This window comes from Mustelus asterias, chromosome 5 (assembly GCF_964213995.1).
Source record: "Mustelus asterias chromosome 5, sMusAst1.hap1.1, whole genome shotgun sequence".
NCBI classification, from domain to species: domain Eukaryota; kingdom Metazoa; phylum Chordata; class Chondrichthyes; order Carcharhiniformes; family Triakidae; genus Mustelus; species Mustelus asterias.
In genome coordinates, this window is record NC_135805.1 from 118,537,682 (window position 1) to 118,557,685 (window position 20,004).

General features: G+C 42.2%; 1 protein-coding gene across 1 annotated transcript in view; it reads left to right on the forward strand.

Moving 5' to 3' along the window:
• csmd1b (CUB and Sushi multiple domains 1b) overlaps positions 1-20,004 on the forward strand; it is a 2,043,836-nt gene that overhangs the window by 723,748 nt on the left and 1,300,084 nt on the right. Inside the window, exon 7 of the mRNA XM_078213588.1 lies at positions 13,186-13,393. Within this exon, the coding sequence (XP_078069714.1) occupies positions 13,186-13,393 (208 nt within the window). The remainder of the gene's footprint in view (positions 1-13,185; positions 13,394-20,004) is intronic.

Genomic DNA, 20,004 nt, shown 5'->3' on the forward strand with positions numbered 1-20,004 from the left:
AAAGGCAGAGTACCCAAGAGGAGAGAAAGGAAAGAAGGAAGAATGACAGGAGAAAGAGGTCTTGGGAGGATAAAGAGAAAGTATTTTTTTTTAACTACTTGGGGTAAAGTGAGAAAAGATGGCTACAAATAGCTGCATGGAAAGCACAAGTTACAACACAGCATTATAAATGGTAGCTGAATTGACACAAGGTATTTCTAGCCAAACATCACATCAGTCAGAGAGGTTGCTTTGGATTACAGATCAAGTGCTTGAGAATCGTCCTATAGTTGCCCAGAAATCTATACTTCAACTAATATGAATCATAATTTGTTCATTCAGGCAATCAAGTCAACCCTCTCCACAAGTAATCTTCAAGTAATAATAGATTTGTCAAATCCAAGAATTGATAAGTTTGTGAAACTTCATGAACACTGTTTCTGACTCCTTAATGCCAAATCAAACATTCCTGTTGGGAAAATACATACAGTTAAAAATATCATTTGAGAAACAAGTGACAGACGTCAAGATCCACTTTTGATTATGGCCTTGGAGAATAGATTTTTATCAATGCATCTTCTGCAACATCAATATTGATGGATGGCTCCTTAACATCAGTCACTATAACAAAATAGGCACAATCTAGAGAATCCTGAGGAGTCAACAGAAATATTATTGTGAATGGTGCACCAAACCTGCTTGATCAATTGATTTCTGTCTCAAGGTGGGATGGGGAGCAGGGGAGGGGTATGATGAGGGGAGCAGGGTGAGGGTAACTATGTTACATGGTAAGTTAAATCAAGTGAATAGCAGTGGCAGTTTTAGAACTATGTTGCAATCCGAGAACTTAATATAATTTTGAAAGGCTTTGCTCTTGGCACAATGGCCTGAATCCTTTGTTAGAAGATTCCCAGGCATCAGAAGCATCGGTGGATTCTGTCCTTGTTGGTGTCTGAGTCCCAGCTGCCTGTGCAATTTTCTCAGAGGCTGTCAACCAGCAGGCCAGCCTTGGGCGGACTCTGCAGGCATGAGGGCCAATCAGAGCACTCTCGTTGCGAAAGGCTAATAGCCTCACCATGTCAGTGGTTGCTGTTGATCTAAGCTGGAGACTGCGAGGGTACCTCATGATAGAGGTGACCTCTGAAGATTTCTTCCATTGTTAAAAGTAAATGTGGACTCAGCTGTCAGGTTGGTCTATGGCTGCACCTGCGGCCTTTTGGCACCTGCATCTGTGGATTGGTAATGAAAGGAGGCCTAAGTAGCCTGCTACCAAGCAGTCACCTCCAGGCACCTGCCAGGCTTTAGCCTCATCTGGCGACCCTGTCTTACCTCAGGAAAATCCTGGCGGCATCACCAATTTTCCTCTACATTTAATTGATCATAATTAGCTATCTGCCACTGTCAGGCAGGTAGTCAGTGCCAGTCAGAGTCTACCTCTGGCACAATTGCTCAGGGGCGGGAGAGCATTGAGGAATTGTCCCAAAGTGAGATTTCTTAAGATTGCTTCAGGTCCTGCCACCAAACCCATCTCCTCGGAACTGGGAATATTCTGCCCGAAGCCTCACAATCTTGAAACCTGGATGGGAGAAATGGACCTAGAGGTCAGCTTGCCCAATTCGCAGCTCTGTGGATTTTCCAGTTCATGACTGGAAAATTTGGAATACCATGAACCCAGTGTGCTGACCTCTACAGCTAATCCTCTGACCTAACTGAGGCGTTGCGATGGAGAGTGAATGGCACAGAAAATTGCCCTCTTAAACTTAGCAAGTCAGATGTTCAGAGAAAACTTTGCAAGATGTTAAGTCAGGAACTATCATTGTAGGTTTATGGTCAGCTTAAAAATGAATCAGACAACTTAATCAATACAACCAGCCAAGCATCAGGATGTATTCACGCCACAAAGGTCTCTAGTGTTGGTGGGAAGTGACTTTTCTTCCCACTGACACCACTATGGATTTAGAAATTGTGGAATGAACTGTCTTCAAGGAAGAATTCACACACTGGACATGGGGCTTGAGCAGCTTCATACTTTTCTTAGCTCCATGGGAGAATGTACATTTTATTATTTTTGCTGGATCAGCCTGCTAGTTAATCCAGGATTAGTCCTTTAGGGTCTGCACGAATAGCTAGCACCCTGCTATCTCATTGCCCCCACCATCCTTTACAGTGACATCCCTGGCACATACCTGGATGAAGTCTACCCTGGTCCAATCCTGAGGTCCCCATTTGGGTGAGCTACGCAGAGATGCCTATTTGGTGCCTCACAGTCTACCTGCTAAATTTAAATTAAGTTGGGTCCTCAAAATATCTCAGGCCTCTACCATGCAGCAACAAGCAGACTTCGCCGGTCAGTCATCCGAAAATCTGAATTGTTCCTGTCCTGTTCTTAAACCAAAATGGCATAATTTCTCAATGGCACTGAATCCCACAGTGATAATAAAAGAAATAGCCAGAAACTGATCTTGGGGGTATCAGGTAGCAAAGTGAGTAGGCAGGTTTGTTTCGAGCAACAAGATAATAGTCTGCAACCTTTACTCTGGAATTATCTCAAGGTTCCCTGCTTTGTTGCATGTTTTCTGTCAGCTCTGTATTGGTTCTCTCTGGCTGGAGGAATACGAGTGTGTCAGTAAATGATTAATCGCTATTACTTGGAACTTTTATTTTATCTTAATAGTTATTGTGCTGGCTTAAAGAAATTGAAAAGAAAATTAAAAACAAGAAAATAATCAAAAGGTAAAAAGAGATGCCCATAAGCAACTCCCTATCCTATATTTCTATATTCACCGAAGCAATTTTAATTATTTGTTTGAAGACTAAATATGAATGTCACCACAGACAACTTAATGAGTTTTTAATTTTTCAAACAAATTAGTTCTGTGGCCAAAGTGCTTTGTAATTATGTATATGTTTAAATGTTAAATGCTACCCTCAGCCAACCAAAAAACTTTCGGGGGTTGTTAATGGCTTTTTATCAGCAAAGTGTCCTCACAAGAATATGATTTTAAAAATATCCGCAATGCATTGGCCACTTGGCAGTAACTTGCAATTAACATTAAAAAACAAAGACTTTGTTTGCTTGGCACCTTTTGCAACCTCAGGACATCCTGAAGAACATTACGAATAGTGAAGTATAATTGAAGTATCCTCACTATTTTACTGTAAGAACCATGGCAACCAATTTGCATACAGCAAGCTCCACAAGCAGTAGTGTGATATTGAACAGATCAGTTGTTGCAGTGATGTTTGTCAAGGACAAATAGCGGGGTGATTCTCCCAGCCTGCTATGCTGCTCTTGGGGGTGGGGCCTATAGGGGGGGCGATCAGTGGGGGTGGGGGTGTCCCGCTGCCACTCTGCATTGGGATCGGTGGCAGAGGGAGGGAGGAAGTGATTGGGATGGAGCGGGGGTCAGGGCTGCCGGTGGCTGGGGGGGGGGGGAGTTGTGCAGGACTGCTGGGTGGGGAAAGTGGGGGAGGTGGTCAGTACTGCTGCAGTAGGGAGGGGGGGGGGGTGCGGTGGGGGGGGGGGGTGGTGGTGGTTTGGGGAGATAAGATCTGGCCAGGGCTTGAGGAGATCGGGGCTGGCTGGGGGGAACTACGTCGGTGCTGTTCCGGAGAGGTCCGGGAGGCCAGCGATCAGGGGATGGGGGGGTGGGGGAGGTTTCTGATGGGGCAGCAATGGGGGGGGCGGAGGATTGCGGGCCGGCCAGTGATCAGGCTGGCCAGCAATCGGGAGGCTGGCAATGTGGGGCTCTGATAGATTGGCGTATGTGCAGTGGCCCACTCAGTGCTATGCTGTCGGGCTCTCGGGTGGGAATTTCAGAGGGAATCCTGCGATGTTCAGAGTGTGGGAGATTCAATCTGAAAATCACGCCAAAAAAACCAGCAGGAGTTACTCCAGTTTTCACGTGAATTGGGGACTTAGAATTCTTCTGGGAGAATCCCGGCCACATTGTCCAGATAACCGGACCCAACCCCATGGCCCCGCTTCAAAATTGTGCCATGAGCAGTTTTACTTTCACCTGAGAGATGAGATGGTACCTAACATCTCTCCCAAAAGCCAGCACTTCTCACACTGCTCAGGTATCTTAAGTGACAGCTAATTAACAAAAATAATTCAACTGATATCTGCAATAGCCATGTTGTGTATTGGAAATGAGATACACGGGGCAGACTTGAGTTAAAAGCAAATGGAGCTTTATTAATGGTGCATGATCTCTTCCATCGCCACTTCTTCTTCTTTGTGTTTTCTGCACTTGGTGCATCCATTAATACAGCAGAGTTCCAGTGAGCCAATTGGAATAAATACTAATATATGACATTTCCTCCCCAAACAAGTTCAACATGAACAATAGTCCATAAGTCAGACAGTCTGGAAGTCATAGCTCTTTGAATGGTGAACGGTGAACTTCTGGCTTCTACTTCTTTCCACTGATGGAAAACTCTGGTATCATCATCATTGCACTGATGTAATCGGTGGTTGGTTTGATTAATGTCCATGTAGGAACTAGAGGTTGTCTCTGCATCTGAACAAAAGGTGAGGTATTGCTTTCCTCAACAGTGTCTGGTAGCATAGCTTCAAGTTGGGACTTTGTAAGTCTGATCCTGAATTTTCAACAGACTCCAGATTTGTCAGATCTATTCTTCCAGCCAATAACCTGTCTGTATATCTCCTCTAGATAATGTGATCTCTAGTCTGGACAGTATAAGAGACTGATCCAATCTGCACAAGGTTGGTAGCAGGAACTCATTTTTCTTCTGTGGAATACCATAGAACCATGGTGCCATTTGGCTCATTACGTCTCGCCAGCTCTCTGAAAGAGCAACCATCCAAGCCGTCCCATCTGCTTTATCCTCATAACCAATGCACCATTTGATTTGATTTGATTTATTGTTCTCACGTGTATTGGTATACAGTGAAAATTATTGTTTCTTGCACACTGTACAGCCAAAGCATATAGTACATAGAGAAGGAAAGGACAGAGTGCAGAATATAGTGTTACAGTCATAGCAAGGGTGTAGAGAAAGATCAACTTAATGCAATGTAGGTTCATTCAAAAGTCTAATGGCAGCAGGGAAGAAGCTGTTCTTGAGTCGGTTGGTACGTGTCCACAGACTTTTGTACCTATTCCCGATGGAAGAAGGTGGAAGAGAATATATCCGGGGTGCGTAGGGTCCTTAATTATGCTGGCTGCTTTTCCGAGGCAGCGGGAAGTGTAGACAGTGTCAATGGCTGGGAGGCTGGTTTGAGAGATGGACTGGGCTTCGTTCATGACCCTTTGTAGTTTCTTGCGGTCTTGGGTGGAGCAGGAGTCGTACCAAGCTGTGATACAACCAGAAAGAATGCATCCTGTGGTGCAACTGTAAAAGTTGGTGAGAGTCGTCGTGGACATGCCAAATTTCCTTAGTCTTCTGAGAAAGTAGAGGTGTTGGTGGGTTTTCTTATCTATCGTGTCCACAATTTGTTTGTACGTTTTAGTGCCGGGTTTGTCAGGTTGCACTAAACTATGAAGGAAGTTTACAGCTTTTCCTCTTATCATGCTCAAGAAAGTGGGCACTATAATATCTTCAGCTATTTTGTTTACTTGTGCAAAACAGTCAAACACTCGATATATGAGCTCTATTGCTCCACATTTTTGTGAAAAAGCCCCGCTGTCCCAGAAACCTCCGCCATTTGTTCACTTAAGCCGGTTTCCGGTATGCACACTTCACAACTGTGTTTCCAGCAGCTACCTTGATTTTCTTATGCAGTAGGTACACAATCAGGTTTCATCCTGTCACTTATCAAAGCCAGCTCTATAGTCTGTGTATAGAATATTCTTTACTCACATGCACCTGGCCCATTAGTCACTGCAGCAATGTGAAAATTTTCTTTTTATCCCAATTTTTCCTTGGTTAATTTATTCTTTCCGGGTGCCGAGCAAGCACACATCTGTAGTCCTCATTGCCAGTTTTTCTTGTGCTTTGGAGATGTGATATGCGGGACAGACTGTGGTTAGAAACAATAAGAACTCTATTAATGGTGTGTGATCTCTCCCATGGCTGCTGCTTCTCTTTCTCTTTCTGATGCTTGGACTATTACATCACATCCAGTGCACACGTTAGTACAGCATAACCTCAGTAAGCCAAATTGAATAAATACAAATGCATAACAATCAGTATACCTATTTATCTTCATGAACAATGCTCCATGGTAAACCGATACCAACTTGTTCAATTTCTCTTGCTGAGACTTTGGGAGATGCCAATGTTGGAAAAGTGTCTTTAGTGTCATCATGCTATATGGGCGGCACGGTGGCACAGCGGTTAGCACTGCTGCTTCACAGCGGCAGAGACCCGGGTTTGATTCCTGGCTTGGGTCACTGTCTGTGTGGAGTTTGCATGTTCTCCCTGTGTCTGTGTGGATTTCCTCAGGGTGCTCCGGTTTCCTCCCAAAGTCTGAAAGACGTGCTGGTTAGGTGCATTGACCCGAACAGGCGCCGGACTATGGCGACTAGGAGAATTTGACAGTAACTTAGTTGCAACGTTAATGTAAGCCTTACTTTTGACTAAAAAATAAACGTTATTCTGTTTGTTTGCTAGTTCTTGTTATTAACTCTTGAAGCTTCTTTTTCTACTTAAACAAATAATAAATGTTCATACTCATGAAATCACCTGAGTGCCATAATGTAACCAAATTCCAAGATCAAGGATGTTGCAGATGCTAGAAGTCTGCAATAAGAAGGAGAAGATTCAGCAGGTCAGACAGCATCTGTCAAGGGAGCACCCAAGTTCAGTTGCTGACCTTTTCATCATGACCAGAAAAAGAACATTGTAAATAAGGAAGAAAGCATTTCAGTTTTTTAAATCCTACATTTACTTACAAAGTATGTGTTTAACAGCCAAGTCTGTCTTTAGGTAAGCTTTAACATGTGGAAATCACACACTTGAGGTCAAAACTGCTTCCCCATCTAAATTGCTGTTGTCACAGATTTCAGGTGTCAATGAATGGCCTTGGCCTTAATGTGACTATTGTGCGTACCTGTTTTGTAAAATTTATATATTTCCTGAAATCACACCTGTGAGAATTTCATCTTGAAAGAAGCATCGCTTCCTAAGTTACGAGCAATAACAATCTCTCCTTAACACAATGCAATAAATCCAAAATATTTCACCCAGAAAAATAGCTCTCAGTAATTTTATTAATTGCCTGGGGAGATGCTGGTGTAATAGTAATGTCACTGGTCTAATAATCCAGATGCTGAGGCTAATGTTCTGGGGACACGGGTTCAAATCCTATCACGGCAGCTGGTGGAATTTAAATTCACTTAAGTGAAAATAAATCTGGAATTGAAAGCGAGTCTCAGTAATAGTAATCATGAAGCTATCATCAGAGACTCAATCTGTGGGGGCGAGTGTCAGTGGACAGCATAATTTTAAAAAAGAACAAAGGTAAGTTTTTGAAGAGTGCACAAAAGAAGTGGCCATAGAATGAAGCAAATAAGGTAACAAAAGTGAAAATAACAAGACTGCACAATGTCCATTCCAAAAGGTGTTAATTATATCATTTCAGAGTCCAAAGAAAGGATATCTTGGAGCAAGAGACAGGATGAGGTTTATTCTAACTGTTGGCCTGATTCTGTTTTCAGTGGTGACATGTTAAGATAGTAATATAATAAAGTGAAGCTTTTCCTTGTATATTATTTAAACAAAAAAAATTAAGATTCACGACCAGATAAAGCTGTTGACTATTTCTTCATCAGAAAATGTCTAACACATGCCCGTGAAATTGTTCCAGAAGAACATAAGGAATCGGGAGTAGGAGTAGGCCACACATCCCAGTGAGCCTGCTCAACCATTCAGTTCGATCATGGTGACCTTGGGCTTCAACTTTGTTTTCCCACCCACTCCCTGTATCCCTTAATTCCATGAGAAACCAAAAATCTGTCTGTCCCAGGCTTAAATGAATTAAACGATGGAGCATCCACAACCCTCAGGATTAGATAATTGCAAAGGTTCACAACTCTTTGAGTGAAGAAATTTCTCCTCATCTCAGTCCGAAGACCAGCCCCTTATCCTGAGACTGTGCCCCATGTTTTAGATTCCCTGGCCAATAGAAACCAATCTCTCAGCAACCACTCTGTCAAGCCCCTTCAGAATTTTGTGGGTTTCATTGAGATCGCCTCTCATTCTTCTGAACTCCAGAGCATATAGATCCAAAGCACTGTGCCTCTCATCATAATACAAATCCCTCATAGCATCATAGAATCCCTACAGTGTAAATGGAGGCCTTTGGGTCCATCAAGTCTGCACCGACTCTCTGACAGAGCATCTCACCCAGGCCTTTTGCCATAGCCCTATGTATTTACTCTGCTAATTGCCCCTAACCTACACATCTTTTGACACTAAGGGGCAATTTAGCATGGCCAATCCACCAAACCTGCATGTTTTGGAGTGTGGGAGGAAACCAAAGCATCCAGAGGCAACCCATGCAGACACAGGGAGAACGTGCAAACTCCACATCCCAGTGACCAATTTATTGAACATTCACTGTACCACCTCCAATGCATGTTTATCTTTTCTTCATTGTGGAAACCAAAATTGCACACACTACTCAAGATGTGGCCTCACCAAAACCTTGTACAATTGTAGCTTTACTCTTGCACTCCAATCCCTTTCCAAAAAAGGTCGACATTCTCTTTACCTTCCTCATTGCTTGCTAACTTTGTGTTCCTTGTACCAGCACACTTTGAACATCAACACTTAGAAGTTTCTCACCTTTTAAAAAATATTAGGCTTTGTTATTCCAAAATGAATAAGTTCACATTTCCCTATATTATATGCTATCTGCCATTTGTTGTCCACTCACCTAACCTATCTACCTCTCTTTGCAGCTTATCTCTGTCCTCCCAACTGCATACCATTCGATCAGGTTTGGTACCATCACCAAAATTAGATACATTACTACATTACCCTCTGTCTCTTCATCTAAGTTATTCATGTAGGTTGTAAATAACTGAGGCCCCAGCACTGATCCTTGCAGCAACCCACCACTCAATGGCTGAAAACTTGAAACAGCCCCATTTGTCCACATCTAACATTCCAGGCCTTAATTTTGCCTATTAACCTTTTGCTTTTGTGAATGCCTTTTGGAAATCCGTGTATACCAAATCTTCTGGTTCCGCTTTATCTACCCTCCTATTTGCATGTTCAAAAATCCCTTAATAGACTTGTCCAACAGGATTTCCCTTTAGGAAAATCATTTTGACTTGTTATAATTATACTATGCTTTTCTAAGTGCGTTGTTACGACATTGTTAATAATAGATTCCAGTATTTTCCCAACAACTTGTATTAGGTTAATTGGCTTTCCATTCAAAACAAAAGGGTTATTCTTGGTGTTCAGATTGTGCACATTGGTATGTTAAATGAATAAGTGAAACCATCTACTAAAATAATCAACTATACTCCCTCTAAGCTGAATGGCGATGGAGCAACGAGAAATCCCCATGCAACCGTGAACAAGCCACCTTGTGTGGCCACACAAAAAAACAGCAAGGGTCAGGAACTTATAGAAATCACCATGCACTCAAAAGAATTATAAGAAATGTTTGTGGTCAATGATACATTTAAACTGAGGTGTCTGAACTCTGCCAAGGAAGTGAAGACAAGTATTGGGTTATCTGCTACTTTTCACATTTTACCTGCCTACCTAATTGAAACTTATTGCATTGAATATCTATAAATAAATGTACTGAATCTGTGCAGCATAATTAGCCTTCAGTGCAGGACATGATGAAGAATTATTGGTCTCGGGTTTGTCTGAAACAGGTCTGAGAAAAGCCAGTGAATGTCTCTCTTTCTGCCACTAAACTTTACTCATGTGGGCAGCAGACTGCACCAAGCTCTTGTTTGCTGTGGTTCAATAATTATAGATCTGTACAAAGGATTACTTTCACAGTGACACGACAATTTATTTAATCTCACATGCTTTGGATCTGTTTTTCGGTAACTATGTTGATGTTTCTAAGACTTTGCTGAATCGCATCGCTAGGTATATCATGGTTTGCCCAAGCCAGTCTAATCCACTTGAGGTATATGTTACCTATGGTTATTGTATAATCATTTAATATTTAACTCAAAAGCATGTTTTAAAATTATATATATTTTTAGAGTTCTTCCCTATTTTTACACCCCTGTGTGCAGTTAGTTCTTCATCTACTCTCACTACTTCCCCACTTGAATCTCAATCCCAACTGCAATGCTGAGAACTCAACCCACTTGGCCCATATAGACTTGTCTCTTTCTCCTGTTACATTCAATCCTGATGGATCTGTTTTGTTTGTTCTGATTAGGCAACCATCTAGTTATCTGAAATGACGGGGCAAGAGGTCAACTGTTGCAGTGCATGTCATTTTTCTGAATGCTATAGCAGCTCGCTTCCCCTTTTTGGCCATAAGCATAAGATCATAAGATATAGGAAGAAAATTAGGCTATTTGACCCATTGGGTCTGCACTGCCATTAGATCATGGCTGATAAGTTTCTCAACCCCATTCTCCTGCTTTTTCTCCATAACATAGAATCCCCACAGTGCAGAAGGAGGCCATTTGGCCCATCGAGCCTGCACTAACAACAAACCCACCCAGGTCCTATCCCCTCACGCCATGTATTTACCCTGCTATTCCCCCTACACTCAGGGACAATTTAACATGGCCAATCAACCTAACCCGCACATATTTGGAGTAACCATTGATCCCCTTGCCAGTCAAGAACCTATCTATCTCTGTCTTAAATACACTCAATGACTTGGTTTCCACAGCCGTCTGAGGCAATGAATTCCATAGATTCATTACCCTCTGGCTGAAGAAATTCCTCCTCATAAACCTGCAGCCTTCAGCACTCCTTATACGAAGCTCTTTAGTATTGCAACCAAAAATTATGTCGCGGAGCTCTCCTGATCTTTTTTCAATTACCTTGCAAAATAACTGTGGGATTTTCCTAAAATGCAAGTGCCTTGCATCCAGTAGATGATTCTCTCTGGTTACGTCCCAGAACAATTCCATTGCATTTGTAAAATATGAAGTATTATTGCTTCTCAGTCGTCGCTGACTTCCACAATAACCTGAATGCTATTTATTTGAAGGTTGGAAGCAATTCATGAACTCAAGGTGTCAAGCAAACATATCTTCTTTCCTGATGTGTGTGTGTGGGTGTGTGTGTGGGTGTCTGTGTGTGTGTCAGTCATCTGATTGTCACAACAGGGAGATCATGGCATTGTGGTAATGTCAGAGGACTGGTAATCCAGAGGCCAAGGCTAATGCCTGAGGGTCATGGGTTCAAATCCCACCATGGCAGCAGATGGAATTTAAGTTCAGTTTCAAAAGTCTGGCTGGAATAGAGAGCTTGCCTCAGTAATGGTAACCATAACTGGATTTTCCTGCCCTGCCACTGATGGGCACTGTCGCGGCTGGGATGGAACAGTTTGCAGAGCTGTTAACTTGAACAACTCTCCAAATTTTCCCGTCTCACCCACGACGATGCCATTTGATGTCGGGGCGAGAAAATGTTGCCCCATTAAACTGTCATTGATTGTTGTAAAAATCCATCTTGTTCATTTTGGGGAAGGAAACCTCCCATCCTTACCTGGTCTGGCCTACTTGCTGGACTCCAGACATCCAGCAAGGTGGTTTATTCTTAACTACCCTCTGGAAAGGCCTAACAAGCCATTCAGTTCAAGGGCAGTTAGGGATGGGCCAACTATGCCCACATCTTATGAAAGGATAAAGAATAAAAACCATGATGCTTGCAATCTCAGGTCCACCCCATGTGCTAATGAAACAGCTACAAATATATGCCAAAGCTTCTCACTTACTAGCTCAGTTCCTCTGGATATTTTGGATTTGTTTTTCCCCTCTATTGTAGATATTTGCTCTTATTGTGCTCGCTTTGGTGGAGCCAGACACTGTGTGGTTCAGGGCAGACATTGATATCAGAAATTTCTGGCCAGGAGCTGTCAGACATTGGGAGTGTGGTGTAGACATTGTGACAAGGAGAGTATTGTGAATCCCCTCCATTAAAACAGGAGCTAGCCAAGTTGCAAGCAGTTGGAGTCATGTTTGAGGATTTTAAAGTTTTTGTCTGACTCCAAGCCATCCTCATCCTTCGGGGTTTAAACACCACACCCACCCCACTCCTCCCATGTTTGTGAATGTCAAATAATCTCAATCTGATAATTTTTTCATAGTGATCTTTGGTAAGAAGTGTCCTCTGTGTCTCAGTGAATAACACTTTCGCCTTTGGGGTCAAGTCCCGCTCCGGAGACTTGAGCGTCTCATCTCGGCCAACCCCTGAGTGCAGTGCTGAGGGAATGTTGGAAATGCAGTTTATTTGAATGGAGATGTTAAATTGGATTCACCCTTTCCGGAGAACCCAAAAGATCCCATTACACTAATCCAAGAGGGACTTCTCTTTGGTAATTATTCAATCCTCAATCAACATCACCAACACAAGATATCTGCTTATTGTTGCATTGCTGTTTGTAGGAGCTCACTGTGTGTAAATTCCCTGGAATTGTCCTCCTTTATTCAGTATTTGTTCAGTTCCGTGCCTCCTTCAGAATCACAGCACACGAGTGAAACAAAAGGGGAAACCTAAGAATGATGATCAGCAATTTCTTCACTACTGTTGTGTTTGAAAACTGTGCAATTTGCAGAGACAGGCTAAATGGCAGTTCAGAATTTACAATACTCAGTAACTCTGACAGGTATTCTTTGTTAATGAAATAAAGGGATTTTTCACTTGACTATGTACCAGTTGTATTGCTTCCTGACTGCTGAATCTTCTGTAATGTTACTCCATTTCAAATGTCAACTTATTTGTTTTTAGTCAATTTTCGAAGAAAATACATGCCTTTGTATGATTGTTAGATTCAGGAATTTAATATTACCGACATTAGACTTCTACATTGCAGTGGCATGTGCAGTTTCATGCATGTTTCGTTTGATAATTGTTAGATTAAAAATAGCTGTGTACTTGACATTCTTTCGGAGTTCTGTGATTCTACGCAAAATTCTGGATCATAGAGCAGTTTTTATCTGTTTTTATGGAGAAAATGTGGTCAGCGATTAAATGAATAGTTTCAGCATTGAATGGAAAATGTAATTCCTGAAGGATGTTTTCCCTCAGAAAAGCTGTGCCTCATCAGTTTTTCCTGTTGCTCTCCTCTTCCAGCTGAAGGAGCTTGTGGCGGAACATTGCGAGGTACCAGTGGAATGATTTCCAGTCCACACTTTCCGTCGGAATACAGCAATAACGCCGACTGTACATGGACCATCCTGGCAGAGCCTGGTGATACCATTGCACTCATCTTCTCCGATTTTCAGCTTGAAGATGGATACGACATCCTCGAAATCAGTGGGACTGAGGCACCAACAATATGGCAAGTACAGTGTCTTCTTCTTTTGCCCTGAAAGAGCAAAGTAAAGCACATAGCTTCTTAGTGGGGTTATATTTTCATGAAAAAGGATCTTGTTGGAGATTACTTCAAATATTTTCCACCAGATGAATTGCAAATGATTTTGAACGCCTGTTGAAGAATGCAAATAAAATTGATTTGTATGTGTTTTTTTTAAAAATCCCTGCAAAATAATGTGCTGTTGGCTTGTTACTTATTAATTATACTCAAAAAATAGGATGCAGTGGTTCACTGCATTGATCCCTTTATTTAGTTGTGATCTCAACCGGCTGGTTGATGTTGAATTCTTAATTTTGGCATGTTGTTACTGTTCTTCTTCCGTACACTGCCAGATTAAAGTAGCAGAAAATGCCACTGGTAAACTCTGGGGTCTTTTGGCCATTTGGCCTGAAATTTCAGATTTTGTCTTGAAACATTGGTCTCTCCTATTGCTTCTTGTCAGGGACAGGAACCTGTTGGCTGAAAATCAATTGTTTGCTTTGAAGAATCGGCTGTTGTCACACTGCAATATCCATGTTGCCAAAATCAAGTTGATTAACTGCTTCTATTCCAAACTCTTACATTCTGAGACTGCAACAGCAGAAATGGCACTCATCAAAAACTCTGCTGCAAAATCATCCGAATGACTGGGCTAAAGCTGTGATTTGTTATTCTCTACATTTTCCATCGTAAATCTCAGTAACAATCAAACTGCCCAACAGCTGGATTACACTGGCATTAGATAAATCTGCAGTGGGACCCATGCCCTTTCTTGTATGATGATACTTGTAATGGTGTGATATGGATTTGGTGGCTGAGTAAAATTAATGTTTGTTTATCATCAGATCTTGAAATAATATTGCAGGAGATTGAAAGGAGGTTATTGGTCAATCATGCGGATTTCAATTTTCCTGTTGCCTCAAAACCAAATATTAATGAGAGTAATTGGGAAATTAATGAAGTAATAACTTTCAGCTTTTGAAGGTCATTTGAAGAGATATTTTCAGGTATTGATCATCTAAAGCAGTACTTCATTCTCTGATTGTTGGTTAGACTATAAACTAAGAAGCTGATTATATCACTTGAATTTTTTCAATAAAGAAAAAATACTGGTCTTATTCTTCATACAGATTTTCAGTAAAGTGGCAATGTTTGATACTGTTGCTTGAAATAATGGAGGTCAATTTTATAGAGGGATGATGCTGTATTTCCCACTCACCTTCAGGTGAAAGGGAGTGGCCATAACAAGGTGAGAGTTGGATCTTTGCTCATTCAGCAGAGGAAGTCCCGCCCTTGATAGCACCAGCCAATCTGATTGGCCAGCAACGAAGTCGTCCCAGGAGCACCAGTAATGGCTGATGTAAGGCCAGGGATCTTGGTTGAGGGGAGAAAAACCTGAGATTGGGTTTTAGAGACTGGTGGGGGGGGTGCGAGGGAGGATTGCTTTCTTGGGCAGGGGGGGCGGGGGCAGGGAGGCCACAAATGTGTCCATGCTCCTCCCCAAAGGAGATACCACCCCTCCCCGCTTCTTTCCTGCATTTTAGCCTCAGCTATTAAAATTGTGGGCTGGCCAACTTCCTTCTGCCCAATGTAATATGGCGGCAGAGGCAGAATGAGGTCTTTAAAGCGTCCTTTCATTGGCAACTAAAGGGCCTCATTTTAGGCCTAAGAGCTGCCTTACACCTGACCAACCCACCATAATTTGGGAAACAGCTCTAGAGTGAGAGGGCAGGTTGGTTTATTTTATGTGGCCCCCACCCACGCTTTCCAGTGCACTAACAGAGCAGCATTAAATTCCCCCCATGGTTGCCATAACACCATGTTTACCAGTGAAGTCACCTGGTTTACCCGATAGTAAATCACATTGATTAAAGTTGAAACTTCCTTTTACATGTGATGAAGGTTAAGCTTCTGGAAGAATTAACATTTAATTTCACTCTTCTGTCAATGTTAAGCACTGGCAGAATGGACCATTCTCAAGATACTTGTGAGTGTGACTTGTCCCGGAAACTCATCACTTGATGCTTTTTCAAGCTGCGCAAATTCATTTCTCCATTTGGTTTCATTGCATTTCTTAAAGCACCTTCTTGTATATCAAATGCTGCTTTGTAATGGAGTTAGATATGTGATTCTCCAAAGTGATTTTGTAGGCAGCTTTTAGACTTGATGTATCAAGATGACACATGGTCCAAAGCACCTCAAGCATCATGCAGGCTCAAAGGAATGGGTTTTCCTTTGAGGCAGGAATCAGGAGGCAGTTCGATACTAGACCACAAACCAGTCTCCATCTCCAGCATGCCATGAAGCACAATTTTCATGGTCAGCATTGTACTGACTCATGAGACGAGGCTACCACCCAATTAGTGGCCAGTGGGGGAAGGAAATGTTGGTGGAACACCAGGTAAACAGGCCATGTTTAGGCCTGAATTAGCAGCTATTGCTGTGTATGGCATGAAAAAAATTCTTCAAATTAGCCAGAGCAAATGGAGTGCCCTGGCCCAGGAGAGGGTGGGAAAAATTGATTCGTGAAGTTTATTTCTGTTTGATACTTTTTTTTGTTCAAACTTTTGCTGTTTAATGCAAAATGAAACAGTCACCCCTGCTCCTCTCACATTGCAACTGGTCCTTTTCATCTCCTGATGGCCAAACTCCCAAGCTACTGGAGCTGTGTAATATTGCCATTCTCTCTCTGTTACGTCCCGAATAGGTGCAGGCAAATCTGTCTCCGTGTCAACTTTGGGTAAGGTTTATTGATGGTAATTGATGGTAATGGAATAGACTGATACTAATAGTTGGTTAATAGGAAAGCTTGGAGCCGAGCTCATCCACCACTCAGGTTATAACTGGAGATTTAATCTTCTCTGAAGAAAATCATGCCCTTTTGGTTTGCAATTATGGTTATATTTTCCGAACTGTAACAATTCTATATCCATGCATCTTCAACTTAGCGGAACTAAGCAACTTTATACAATAAACAACACAATTGATCAATTAATTCATTACATTGTTGGCAATAATTCTAAAACTGTTACTTCGTGAAAGCAATCCGTTTAAACATTGGATTTAATTGTGTAAACTGCTAACTGTTGACTTCTTGTCAATAATAATAAATTGAAACTGAATTTGTCATCTTGCAATTACAATGTGAATTCAGCTTGTATAACAGCCAATTGTTTCACTGATGTGCTCATATTTATGCCTCACATTAGTCTGAATACTATCCAGAAATACTCAAAAATTATACATTTCATACAGCATAATGTATAGCAGGACCAACAGTTCAGGTCGTCTTAAGCTGGCGCAGAAACCACATCAAAACATAACCTAATTCTGGTTTGCGCAGTTATCTGTCATGTAAACGCTTTGTCACAGTCCCTGGGAATTTGTCTCTTTCAGTAACTGGCCAAGCTCAAAGGTGGTGACTTTCAATAATGATGTGCATCAAGTGAGTGGCAAATGGAACCTCTCTTTTGCCCTCCAGGCGGGGAGGCTTCAACTGTTTTCATGATTGGACCACGTTTGCACGCAAGGGACAAGCTGCCAGCAGGAATCACAGTGCTTACAGGCAGCTCAATGGTCGGAAGTGAAATCCACCAGGGTAACCAATCCCCATGTGCTTGTTGCAGAACCCCTGATAGGAAGGGTAGCAGCATCAGGAGTGAAAGAGAGCAAGAATTGTCAACAATAGAGAAATTAATTCCATTCCAATTCTCTTTCTGCATGGTGCATGAAAGCAGACTTTTGTCCATTTCCATAGCTAGTAATTCCCGGAACAGGTTGCTAGACTGTTGCCAGGGGCTTGAAGGGCACAACTCCACACCCAAGTGTGGCTGACCACCAGTCTCTCCCACTCTTACCACCAACCATTGGCATGTTTGGAAGGATGTTGCAGGTTGACACACACAATCTGTTTGACCGCATTACGAACGCACCTTTCTTGGCCATCTAGTCTTGGGATGGGATTCGAAGCCAGAGCTACCATTGTGCCACCAGACTTCCTTGGGAAATTAATAGAAGCTATTAAATCTCAAAACATGCAGGGAACTCCAAAAGTGTTTCATGTATTCATTAATCCCCTGTCTGTTTGCAGTCCAGCTGAAAATCGGAATGGATGGCCAACAACAGGATGTGAATGGACCTCCTCCTACTCAATGTTCCCCCCACTACCCTTCTGTTTGTTAAATGGTAGCAAGAAGAAAATAGTTCTACCTGACTGTTTTGCCCTTTATCGGATATATACATTGCCAAAAGCTCCTGTTGTCCAGCATGTCCAAATTCAGTCGGTAGTTAGAAAGGCAAATGCAATGTTAGCATTCATGTCGAGAGGGCTAGAATACAAGAGCAGGGATGTTCTTCTGAGGCTGTATAAGGCTCTGATCAGACCACATTTGGAGTATTGTGAGCAGTTTTGGGCCCCGTATCTAAGGAAGGATGTGCTGGCCTTGGAAAAGGTCCAGAGGAGGTTCACAAGAATGATCCCTGGAATGAAGAGCTTGTCGTATGAGGAACGGTTGAGGACTCTGGGTCTGTACTCGTTGGAGTTTAGAAGGATGAGGGGGGATCTTATTGAAACTTACAAGATACTGCGAGGCCTGGATAGAGTGGGGTGGAGAGGATGTTTCCACTAGTAGGAAAAACTAGAACCAGAGGGTACAACCTCAGGCAAAAGGGATGATCCTTTAAAACATAGATGAGGAGGAATTTCTTCAGCCAGAGAGTGGTGAATCTGTGGAACTCTTTGCCACAGAAGGCTGTGGAGGCCGTGTCTTTGAGACAGAGATAGATAGGTTCTTGATGAATAAGGGGATCAGGGGTAATGAGGAAACGGCAGGAGAATGGGGATGAGAAAAATATCAGCCATGATTGAATGGCAGAGCAGACTCAATGGGCTGAGTGGCCTAATTCTGCTCCTCTGTCTTATGGTCTAAGAGATCTGTTCTTGAAAGTTCAGGAGTAGTTTGGAATGTCTCATGTGTTTCCAGCAGTTACGAATAGGGTTGGAGGCCCTCTAGTGTCCTCCACCTCACCCCCACCCACACCTCAATCCACGCTATCCTTTCACCTCTTACTCATTTCTTTAGCAAGGCCCATCCATTTTATATTATGGAGATAGGGTGAGGAAATATTGGATGCCTGAAGTGTGATTTCAGTTCCGTTCTTAACTCTTAATATTTGTATACAAAAGGCAGTTTTCAGTTATGTGCAATTGCTGTAAAAACTTACTATTAACTACAATTGTCCTTTTAGTTGTTTGTCTTTTCTGACTGTGTCCTTCAACAACTATATTCCTGGTAAATGTCTATTTACCCTTTGGGTGGAGAACTTCTACCCGGTGTATCTGTACAGGCCATGTACCTGTACGAAACTCAAGTGGTACTGAAACCATTGCCAATCCATCATTCTTTTGAAGGCATTGGGGAATCTAAATAACTATGTGTTGTGTGGATTTTCAAATGGTCAGGGTGTATTGTGGGCAAGAGTTCAAAATCATGGTCCCAGAGTCAGCTCAGGCCCCTTGCCTTTATTGCACTTAAGGTGCAGTTTGGAATTTTCAAAATGGCCGATGAAGGGAGGGATCAGGAAACGCACTGCCTGGCTATGAATAGCTGCTCAAATCCTAAGGAGCTTGTTCAGGTGGTCTATCTGGTGCAGAATTTAATTTTTTAACTTACGTTTGGTCAACCTGAATGATCTTATGCTTATTAATGTCCAGCTATTACGTTTGTTGCTTTGCCAAATACAGATTTTTTGCCTTTGTGTTTTAATTGTTTTCTCAAGTACCTAACTGCACTGCTGCAAGTGCCTGACCTTTGTTTATCCTCCATGGCCCTTTCCATCTGCGTCAACACTGTTGCCCCTCCTAAGAGTTGCCTGTTCTCTTCAGCAAGGTAGCAGCAGTCCCCAAGATGGCTGCCCCTTGCCTTTATTGCTGGTGCCGGGCAGGCAGCTTCCGGCTTCTGAATGTGCTCAGTGGCTCTAATTGGGTGGCTGAGTCAACGCCTGGCCAATTAGGCCATTTAAATTTCAAAATAGTGTTGAGAGAGCGACACAGCTGAGGTGCGGGTTCGTGATATCTAATTGAACCTTGCCCCCGCTTTGAACATGCTGTCTGCCTGAATCTCCTTCCTTGTGATTATTTCATGTCCCTGGAATATTTTACATGAAGTCAATAGCTTTAATTAAATGACAAAACAGTGTTCAAATTTCCTGCTGCTTTTACATAAAAACATTTTTACAAAGCTTTGGCGATACAGAATGATTTCTGAAGCACTGAATTGTATTAATCTATGATTTGTTGCTGCACCACTTCCTTGGGTGTGTTAAACAAACTGATTTGTGGCAATGTCAGGACATTTAAATGAAAACTGACAAGATATAAGATTTAAGTGGATAGTTTTATGGACATTCCATCAGACAGAAACCTGTAGGGGTCCAGAATATTACTATTTTGATGTTTTATAGCTTAAGAAGGAACAGTGGATTTTTTTAGATTGTTAACTGTCTGAAAATTTTCGAACAAACTCGAGGGAAATACTTATATAGTTGTTATGTAGGCCAATAGGGGTTGTGTGAGGAATTCCACTTTGTCAGGATAC